The sequence below is a fragment of the Quercus robur genome, chromosome 11, assembly GCF_932294415.1.
Source record: "Quercus robur chromosome 11, dhQueRobu3.1, whole genome shotgun sequence".
NCBI lineage: Eukaryota > Viridiplantae > Streptophyta > Magnoliopsida > Fagales > Fagaceae > Quercus > Quercus robur.
In genome coordinates, this window is record NC_065544.1 from 37,759,663 (window position 1) to 37,770,679 (window position 11,017).

Genomic DNA, 11,017 nt, shown 5'->3' on the forward strand with positions numbered 1-11,017 from the left:
AAAAAAAAAAAAAAAAAATGAGAGAGAGAGAGAGAGTAAGAATAATCTGTATATTAATGTATATTTTCTATGTATAATACTTTATAATAAAGAGCCTTATATAGACATAGACTATATAGTATGTGTGAAGTAAAAGTAATATGAGTGTGCAAGTACAGTGCACTAGGCCCAAGCCCAATGGACTAAACTAACGTATATACTAACACTAATCAGTAATCATTATAACTTATTGATATTGTCCGATTTTTTTCATAAAGGAGTCACTGAGATCAAATCCCTCACTCACACTTGTTACAAGAAAAAAAAAATGAATAAAATGATTTATCAGATTGGCGAAGATCTTCATCCATATTCATATAGATAAATAGTATTTGATGTGTTGTTGTGTATCAATTATTGTTAAATGATAATGACAAAAATGCAATACTGTGTGAGGAGTGAAAACTTATTCATCTTATTTAGTACCAAATTAAACAAAAAAAAAAGTCTTAAAACTTGGAATTTAGGCCATCGAATTACAAAAAGAAACTACTCAAATGTATTTTGGGCAACATTAAATTAAATATCTTCACTAATTTTGCAATTCTTACAACTGCAGACTAGTATATTATTTAAACCAAATTGTTTTTAGGGAAATTTAGGAAAAATCAATGAAAATTATAAGGAAGAAGAGACTTAAATCAAGCCTGTAGAGGAGGAGTTCAGATGCACAGAATGATCATTTTCTTTAAGACGATATTCATCTCCACTCGATTGAGTTTACTAATGGGTTGCAGGTAAATTGTTTCCAGGATACAATTAAACCAAGATTCTACGAGTAGCAAACTTGGAGAATTCTGTGAATTTTTATCTATGCTGTGCATAATCTATATGAAAAAGAAAAAGAAAACAATTTTTTATTTATAAAATAATGAAGAATTACCAACGAAAATGCATCTTTGAAAAGTCACTCATGTTTGGACAAGTACTTTAAAACTTTACCACTACAATCTAGCTGTCATGGACACAAATAAGTTTATTTCCCTTTTTTCTTTTGCAAAATTCTTTATAAGCAAACTTTCTGTAAATATCTCGCTTAAGCGAAAATGCATCTCACTCAAGTGAACTACCTTTTCTTGCTCAAGCAAACTCTTCAATAACCGTAATAAAATCTAGATAAAAAGTTTTGTCTATCCCTCGCTCATGCAAGATCCAAACAAGAAGTTCACTTGTTCCTCACTTCAAGTGAGATCTTAAACTCAATTTTATTTTACTTGAAATTGCTCTCCATTATTCTACTATTCAAGTAGGATCCCTCTTTAGTTATAACATGTATATATACATATATATACAAAAACTTTCCATCACCATGACCAAAGAATGCAGCTTGCTATCTTGGACCTTGGTTCCTAAACTGCAACCAGGGCGATTCTAAGGAACATGCTTTGCAATCAACAACAACAACCCCCCCCCCCCCCCCCCCCCCCCACCACTTCCGAAGTTGGGTACAAAGACACATCTGGCCCATTTGCATAAGCTTGAATGACAAGTGAATTAACTAAGAGAGAGCTATTTGCAACAATTGAGTATTAAACAATGCCTTCACTATTCAATTTACTGCAACTATGACTGTAATAATCTATTAATTTAATCTATAACCCAAGTTTGGGAATCCCATTACAGAATATAAAATGGCTGTGCCAAACTATAAAAACATTCTCTAAAAGCTTTTTGGTGTCGATCTTTTCAATCTTTTTTGCTTTTAGCTGACAGTTACTGTCTTCAATCAACTTACATTTGAAGATACCCTCTAGTATATTTCAACGTCACAGTCACAACCCACAAGGGAACATAACCACAAGAAGAACACGAAATGTTTTCAGTTGAGAACCAATCAATCAATATAAAAGTATCAACATTGAGGTAAACCATATTTACCAATTCAGTGTGTCCCTGGATCAGAAACGATAAAGGGAAAACATTTTAAGGTTTTTATTTGTCACTAGCATTGAAGATTCACCTCCTTTCCATTGGAAAGCTAAATGAAATATCGAAAAGCCTTTTGTAGAACTACAAAAGACAGACAAACAAGCTTTCAAGTTTCAACTAACTGAGAAATAAGAATAACTATGTCCAACAGATAGTTATCACAATCTTTTTTTTTAAAGATATGATTTACAATCTTGAGGGAGAGGGGAAAAAAAATCCCCTGCATTTCACTTTAAAAATTAGTACAAAGATGCTGAACTGAATGCATCTTCAAAAATTAATTGGCAAGCAAATGGAACAAAATTGGAGCAACAGAAAAGTTCTCTAATCTTATGGATCTCTATTTTTTTTTTTGTTTAAATGCAAAATCTGAAGGAACATTTTGATAATCTTCTATCTAAAAAATCTCAACTACCTATCTAAAAAATGTTGACCAGAACAATGTTAGCTACCTCCTTCTAAAATCCACAATAAGCCGACTCCTAATTGGTTTTGAACTGCACCAAACAACTAAATGCTCATAGAACAATCTTCAATCATGTAACTCATTTGCTCTTGTAGCCAATGCACTTCTTATATCAGAAGCCTTGCTCCCAATCAAATTCTCCTCCAACCCACTATAGTAGTCAGTGCTCTGATAACAGTCCCCCAATCCATCCCCCAAAGCCGTATAGTCCTCCCTCATAAGCAACGCATTGTGAAGCATGGAACAAGCACCAATATAAGCAACTGCAATCTTAAACTCCTCCTCTACAGGCTTGCTCAAAACACCCCAATTCTTCAAACTAGCACTGGCTTTAAGCCCCGAAACACGCATCAAACTATGCACCTTATTGAAATTCTCTTCACAAGAACCAGGCAAGGCTTCCACATAAGGTACCATTAACCAAGGAAGCAAAGGGTACCCTCTATTTCCAACTAAATACTGATTCACAGCCACACCATTTACATTCACTGGAGGTGAATTCAATAACCTTCCTTCTTCAATATCCTTACACAAAGTCGATGACTTTAGAACCTTATAATCAGCCTTATTGCCGCGATAGCCTGCGACAATGCTGAGGATTCGACAGGAGGAATCGACAACTATTTGAGCAGCAATGCTATGTTCTTCAATTTCATCATTTTTCTTGACAACCTTGAACCTTGTACACTCTAGTACACCACAACAATTTGGCAATCCAGTGAGGGTTTGAAACGCTGTGGACACGGATTCAAGCTCGTTTGGGTTAGGGAAAGTGACCCAGAATCGAAAATCGGTGCAAAGAACACGGCATAATTGTTTGGTACAGAATTTCGCTACTGACTCGGAGACACCGAATCGGTTAGATATTTCGGGGTAATCGGACCCAGTGGCTAAGCGATAAAGACCGAGACCGAGACGAAGCTCGGCGGAGAGGTTCAAGGGTGAACCAACAGGGTCACGACACTCTAGCAATGGTTCGAGCAAGCCAGAGAGCCATTCAAAGGTTGAGGAGGTCATCCTGAAGCAATTCTTGAAGGAATCGGGGGTCCGAGTCAGAACGAGTTGGACTCGGCCGCCACCGAGTCGAGGTCCGAGTTCTGGGTTTTCTTCATCATCAATGGGTCCAGCTTCTGGTTCTGGCAAATGGGTTCGCTTGCGTTTCCGGGAAATTGAGAGGAAACCGAGGGAGGCGGCGATTTTTTGTACGGAAAGGAAGTGGTGGATGAGAGGGAAAAGGTTTGCATTGGAATTGGAATTGGTGGAATTACTGGAATTGGAATTGAGGGAAAGGGGAGCGGAGGAAGGGAAAAGAAGGAGGAGGAGAAGGATGAGTTCAGAGATCAAGGATGAGAGTAAAGCTGCCAATTTCCGGGATTCCATGTATCTTTTTGTATTTTTTTGGGGGATTTTTTTTTTTTTTGTCGAGAATTTGATTTTCTTGGGAATCGAGGACAGTTGTTATGTGAATGGAGGGTGAATCTTTGTGTTGATGGGAAAATCTGTATTGGAGGAAGAGATACCTAGGCACATTATTACTGGGCGTGGTGAGAGTGAGACTGATTTGGAAGCTTTCGATTGGTTCAAAAAAGGTAACTTGTTTTTTAATTGGGAAATTTGGGCGCTGTCAACTTTGTGCCTTTCTTGATCAACAGAGGCCGATTACTATAATATTACATTTTTATTTCTCATCACCAATAATATGATATTTTTTAGAAGAAGGTGGCAATTCCATTAAAATTTAAATAATAATAATAAAAAAAAGCCATATAGGCTTGGATTACAACCAGAAGGAGGGGGTGGAACATCCCTCTTTCACACCAATAAATTTATATAATTTTTTTTTTTTGAAGAATACTAAGTATTTAACATTGATACATAAAGATAAGAAAAAGTTGTAAAAAAATTGACATTACCGTATATCTAAAATGAACTATAAACCTATATAATATAGATAACCTATTTAGTAAAGTTATGAACAACAAAATTTTTAAGAACGGACTTGAGAAAAACTAACTTGAAGGATTCCACGCAAACTTTAACATCTGCAATTAAATGGCTATACGTGGTGAGAGAAGTTTCTTTAGCTTGCAAAAGAAGAGATGATAATAATCTTGGACAAACTCAATAGTATTAACTGCTGCCAAAGCTCCAATCTCTGACATTGATTGAGGGAGATATATTAACAAATTTAAGACATAAGTTATGAAAAACCTGGTAAATCAGTTGTGTTTCTTCTTCTTAAAAAAATGTTTTTTTTTTTTTTTTTTGAATGATTAATGCTAAAATCAAAATTTTATTGAAGTGGTATATTATGATTGATGAAATATTATTTTTAATGACATTATTGACACCACTTATATTGTGCTCTAATCAAAATATATTAACTTTAACCGTTGTAAAATATAATTCTGATAAAAAAATTTAGTCGTTGTAAAAATAGAATTATGAAAAATGTTGTGTATAGATAGGTGATTTTTTCAATAGATACTGTAGGGTCACAATTTAGAGCCCAGTCCCAACAGGTATGGGGTTCTGGTCCAAAGAGCCCCGAAACAATGAATTTATAGAGAGTGGGCTATAGAATTAGGCCTAAACGAAGTGTATTCTAGCTAAAGTTGGGCCATAAAACGATTGAAAGTAAGAAAATCTCCTTCACGTCCATAGATTCTTAATCCGAGGAGACGCATGGAATGAACACGGATCCATGTTTAAAGACTATGGTTCTTGCACTGTTCTTCTGTTCTAGTTTCTTTTTTTCTCTGTCCCCCCCCTTCATGGGGACTTCCCTTTCTTATATAGTCTTCTCGAAGTCATCAGGGCCTTACGCTTGTTGATCATCTGGACCCTTACTTGAGTGTCTGTCCCATCGGACATCCCCCCCAATCTTTCTGTGAGTTGTGGTAGCTAAGGCAGCACTGTTCACAGATCCTCTCCACATTAATGCGACCAGAAAAGTAGCTGCAATACATTTAATGTGGTAGTTGCAGCCTCTCCTTGGACACCCTACGCTTCCTTCCTTCCTACGGGCCTGTGGGACTCATCCTTATTACTAATGCCCGTTGGGGTGGGTCCTTCTAGCAGGCAGAGTGCATGTTTGAGCCATATTTGTTACGTCCGAGGAGACATTTCTCCTCGAACCGCCTTCTAAACATCTTCAGGCCCACAAGAGCTGGGCCAGGAGCCCTTTTGGCACCCACGTCTTCTCCTCGAACATGGTTAATCTTCTCATACGGGGCCCAAGGCCCATTGTGTGATCTTGGGCCTTTGTCCCTACAAATACAATATAGCTTCAATATATGACATTCCTTATATAATGATTGTTTTTTATTATAAACTTTACTAAGTAGGTTAACTGGAGCCAACAGATGTAGGGTAGGTTGATGTTATTATTTTTCTTGTTAATTTTTAATTATGTTTTAAATTTTTAAGCAAGACTAAGAAGGAGAGTTGTTGATGGTGTCCAACTATTTTAAGGCATATTAATTAAAAATTTAATGAATTTTGAGTAAGTTATATTGTATAATAACAACCAAATATTTGGGTGTATTTGTGAGTTGTAAATTTGTAGCAGCTAAATGGCCATCAATGTTACCAAAAACAAAAACTTTTTTTTTTTTTTTTGGGACAAAAACAAAAACTTGATATAAACTACATAATTTTCTCTTCTCTTTTAAAGTGTAAGAATTAATATGATAAATAGAGATGGATAGCGGTTTCATATTTGATTTTTTTCCCTTGGGAGGTAATTTATAATTTTATTTTCATAAGAAATAAAAAGTAACATTTAATTATAAATACTTCTTTTTTAGCTTGGTTTATATATACACCCCATCCCCTGTCTTGAACCTAAGGCCCCCACAACCCATTCAGCAAAAAAAAAAAAAAAAAAGACCCACCACAACCCTTTGGTACGACCGTACGAGATTCCAGAAGACTAACACAGTTATTGGTACGAATATTCTATTATTGTTATAATTACTACCCTGCTCAAAGACTTTTCTTCCTATTTTGTTATGTGTAAGTTTTATTTATTAAACTTTTTTATTTAGATATTTCTCAGAAACTAAAAATATTTATATTCTAAAATACTTACAAAGTTCAAAACAACATTCTTAAAAAAAAAAAAAAAAAAAAAACAACAACAACAACAACATTGAAAGATGATATAATGGTATCTAATGAACCAATTGACAAGTTTCAAACCAACAAAGTTAATTGTTAGGAGAGAACCAATAAATGTGATGATCACTTATTCTAGATTGCTAGCTTCTTAATTTTGTAATAATGCCTAAACTCCACAGAGTGAAACTAATATAATTTTTGCTGATAAAGAATGACGATAAAAGTCAATTACTCTAACTTGCGTAGAGAATGCAACTTTTGAAGCTAATGTGATAATAGGGATGAATAGTACGTCAGATCCTATCTTTGAGAGAATATGGCATTTCAGGTTGTTAGCCTTCCACCATTCCAAAGCATTAAAATATGAATCTGAATCTTTTGTGCATATAAAAACACCTTCCAATATGCTGTAGAATAAGGTTTTTTGCCAACATGATATGCATAATAGGTCTTCGAATGAGTCGGATGGAAGGAAGACCAAGTTTAGTATGCAAGAGAGAAAAAAGGGCAAAACCTTCAATCAAATCACTTTAGAAACCATGGAAAAAGATGTAAAATGCTATTCATAAAGTCTTAAGAAATGCATGACCACCTCTACAGTGTTAAAGGAATGACCTCCATGCCACAAATACAACTCCTGCCCAAATAAGAATTTGGAGATACTAAAAAGTTTGACAGAATCAGAGACCTTAAATAGCTAGCATGTGTGTTAGTACTTGAACATTACTAGGATGAAATGGAAAAATGGAGAGCAAACAACTTACACATGTGTTTCTCAAAAAAAAAAAAAAAAAAAAAAAAAAAACTGACACATGTCCCTCACAAGGAATTCAACTAAGTGGTATTACTCCAACGATTTGGGAAATATGAATTTATGGAGACTGGAGAGACCTAGGGGTGGCAAAGTAAACTCAAACTCATTTGTCCATCCAAACCCACCCATTCTAATTGAACTCAAATTTACCCAATTATTAATTGGGTTAAATGGATATCAACCCAATTAAACCCAGTGATTATTGAGTTTTAATTAAAAACCCATTGAAGCCCATTTAACCCAAAAACAATATACCTAAATTCAACCCAATCCTTCCCATAAAGAAAAATGTAATTTCTCAATTTAAAATCCATTCATTTTCTTGTCCTTTCTTGCCTTTTCTGGGAAACCACAAAGAAAATTTTTGTCACTTCCTTTTCTCTCGCTTTCTTGGCAACCAAACAACAACACTCAAATACTCTCTCTAAAAATCTAGAAAAATTCCCAGCAAAACAGAGTAAGTGTCTAAGAATATCTCGATACATCTTTTTATCTTCAACCTAAAGCTAAAATCTAAAACTCCTTTGTAAACCCATACCCACATCAAGCACTCTCTGAAAATACTATCAAAGAATTCATTGCTCACATCATCATCAAGCGTACCCACCTTCCCAACACCAATCAGTTCAACCTGAAGGTCTCCCCTCTCTCTCAATTTCTTAATTTCTTCCTTATTTCAATTAATCTCTATCTCTGTCCTGTTTCAATGCAATGGCAGACAGATCAGTGATAGACACGATGTTTTGTCCTGTTTCAATTCATCTCTATCTTGATTTCTTTTTTCAGATCCAAATCCGTTTGGTTCTTGAGAAAGTTGAGGAATTGATAGTTTTTATTCTTCATTGTCTTCTTTTTTTGAATTTGGTGTATGTAATAGAGCCACTTGGCTATATTTGGTTCGATTGAGTCGAAGTTGCTTCATTTGGCTTTTTTTTTTTTGTGTGTGTGTGTTGGTTTTCGGTTCTTAAATAATTGGAATCCAATTTTCAAAATTCATTTCCTTATTTTTCTAAATTTTCTCAACAACCAAATGGTGGACCACATAGTTTCTTATCTTATTCCTCTATTTTCCTGTCGCTGAGCTGTTACTGTGTTTATGGGCATTTTGGTAATTTTGATAATTGGGTAATTGGGTGGGTTGGGGTTTACCCATTATAATTGGGTTGGGTTGAGTTTGAGTTAGAAGCAATTAGTTAAATGGGTTTTAATGGGTGAATGAGTTTTATATATCTAACCCAATTATGCCCACCCCAAACCCACCCAAACCCACCCATTTGACACCCCTTTCAGAGACCTCATTAAGACCTCATTTATGGGGAGCCAATAGCAACTAGAGACCTTCCATCCCAACTAGAGACCTAATTTTTGCTTTTCTTTTTTTAGATAAAACAATATCGTCTTTCTCTCTTTCCTTTGCCTTCACCGTTTCCTTTGATTCTTTATTCTGGATTTCAGCACAATACAAAAAGTCAATGTCTTCAACGAGAGAGTATTTTTGAATGGATAGAATGGAGATGCTTAGCCTGTTGTCCTTTGGAGAAATCTCGAGGATGACAAAATAAATATAGTGAGAAGCAGGATGAGGCACAGAAGACTGCAAGAGAAGACAAAATTCCTCCACTAGAAAGAACACATTTCCTTGCCAAGAGAACATCCTAGATACCTCCACCCTTCACCTCCCCATTGCGCACGTATCTAGCCCAATATCTGATTCAATTTATATTAGCCCATTAATCACCACAATTAAAAAGAACAAAATAGTCTCTCTCCTTTTCAATGTGGGATTAAACATTTCCACTAACTCCACATCTTCCATATTCATTTCGACATCTTTACATTTATATTGTAATATTTATTCATTTGAATTAATTAATATTAAAATGCTCCAATATGTTTGAACCACATATTCTTTTCTAAAAGGTAGGCATGTAAAAGGCATTTATATTGATTGTCATCTACGAAGTAACACCAATAATGACCTTCACCACTAGTCACTGCTATTCTTCCCACATTTGGATTAACATTCAGCACAAAATATTTAAGGTCATTCCAAGACCTGTCATTGATATTGTAAGTAAAGAAATCATCATCTTCAAATTCATCCCAATGCTCCAAATTCGGTTCATCATCCCCAAGGCTTGGTGATTCATAACCATCATCATCCCCGGAGTCCTGTGATACATCACCAATGTATATTGATGTAGAAGTCGATGGTTTGGAGACAATAATTTCTTTTGTGGCAGGAGCAGATTTCATATGATCTGAATTAATTTGAGATGAAGGATTGGGTAGGCTTGTCCACTTACCTAAATCGGTGTCAAAAACCTCCATCCAGCCCACGTCGCCTTTTGGTTTGAAACCATCCAAACCACCTAACACATATAGCTTGCCATCTGCGACCAGTGTGTGAGGATTCCAATGATGGAATTTCATATGAGGACCAGCCTTCCAATAATCCCAAGTACGGGTGAGGTCTAGGATCCAAACATCCCTAGTCCCGGTGGTGTTTTTGCAAAAGGATGTCATTGGCTGAAAGACCTCCTTAAGGCCTGAGTAAGTTCAGTTGTGACATACTGTGATTGGGCCGCCTATAGAATAGAGATGAGTGCCTACCACTGCGAAGGATTTGAAGTAAGAAAATTTAGTAGCTTCCAATAATGGAAATAGCTTCTTTGGGTTGGACTCTTGCTTTTCCTTTTCCTTTTCCTTTTCCTTTTCCCATCTTGTACAAACTGAAAAATACGAAGAAGGAGGACATGCTTCAAGCTTTGGGACTTTAATGAGATAGCAGTGTACAAACTTGTCTTCCAACCTTTCTCCATAGAAACAAATTTGAAATTCATAAGACAGGCTTGGTGGCGTTAACATTATAGAAACAAATCCTTTCTCCATTGAAACAATTTTCTATGTGAGAAAAGAGACTGCCAAGGGTTCAGGTAAGGGTTAGAAATTAGGTATTTCAGGTTTGTATTATATATATATATATATATATATATACACCTGGTGTAACTCCATAAGAGTTACACATTTTTTAAGCCGTAGATTTCTAAAAGATTAAAAGGTTAAAAAAAAAACACTATTATTTATCATTATGTCATTAAATACTTACCAAATTAATAGCATCCTCATTATCTCTTTCCTTATTAATTGCTAATTGTGTTTTTTTTTTCCTCTCTCTTTAGTCTTTACTAGTCGCTAACCCGTGCGATGCACGGGAAAGCTACGAATTTTTTCCAAATGATGTGACATTAGGTTTTGGAATTTAGCATTGATTCTCTGGTAGCACATTCTTAATTTTCAATTTCATTTATTTGATATCTTCCACTAAATATTGAATGCATTCATTATATTTAAAAAACGTTGAAGTTTAGATATTGTTTTTGAATTCCTCTTGATTTTAAAGACACAATTATTGAATCTAAATAACATACCAATGCAAATATTAATCACTTAAAATTGAAAATAAATTATTTAAACATGACAAGTTACAATTCAAATTAAGTCTCATGAGTTTTTTAAATGTAAAGAGAATACTACAATATTTATAAATGAAATGTATATAGACAGACAGTTAACGTTATGGTAAAAGAAATTCTCAAATAACTAAATATGAGTTTAATTCCTCTATGTTTCAATTTAAAACCAAA

The 11,017-nt window shown here is 35.0% G+C and overlaps 1 protein-coding gene across 1 annotated transcript; it reads right to left on the bottom strand.

Annotated features, from left to right (window-relative positions):
* Positions 1–2,097: 2,097 nt before the first annotated feature.
* LOC126706618 (protein ANTAGONIST OF LIKE HETEROCHROMATIN PROTEIN 1-like) lies at positions 2,098–3,991 on the bottom strand. Its single transcript, XM_050406156.1, has one exon. It carries the CDS (start codon positions 3,812–3,814, stop codon positions 2,501–2,503), a length of 1,314 nt encoding a protein of 437 aa, XP_050262113.1. The 5' UTR covers positions 3,815–3,991; the 3' UTR covers positions 2,098–2,500.
* Positions 3,992–11,017: the final 7,026 nt, after the last annotated feature.

Coding starts and splice junctions, on each gene's coding strand:
- LOC126706618 (XM_050406156.1), bottom strand. CDS start 3,814: ATGGAATCCCGGAAATTGGCAGCTTTACTCTCATCCTTGATCTCTGAA.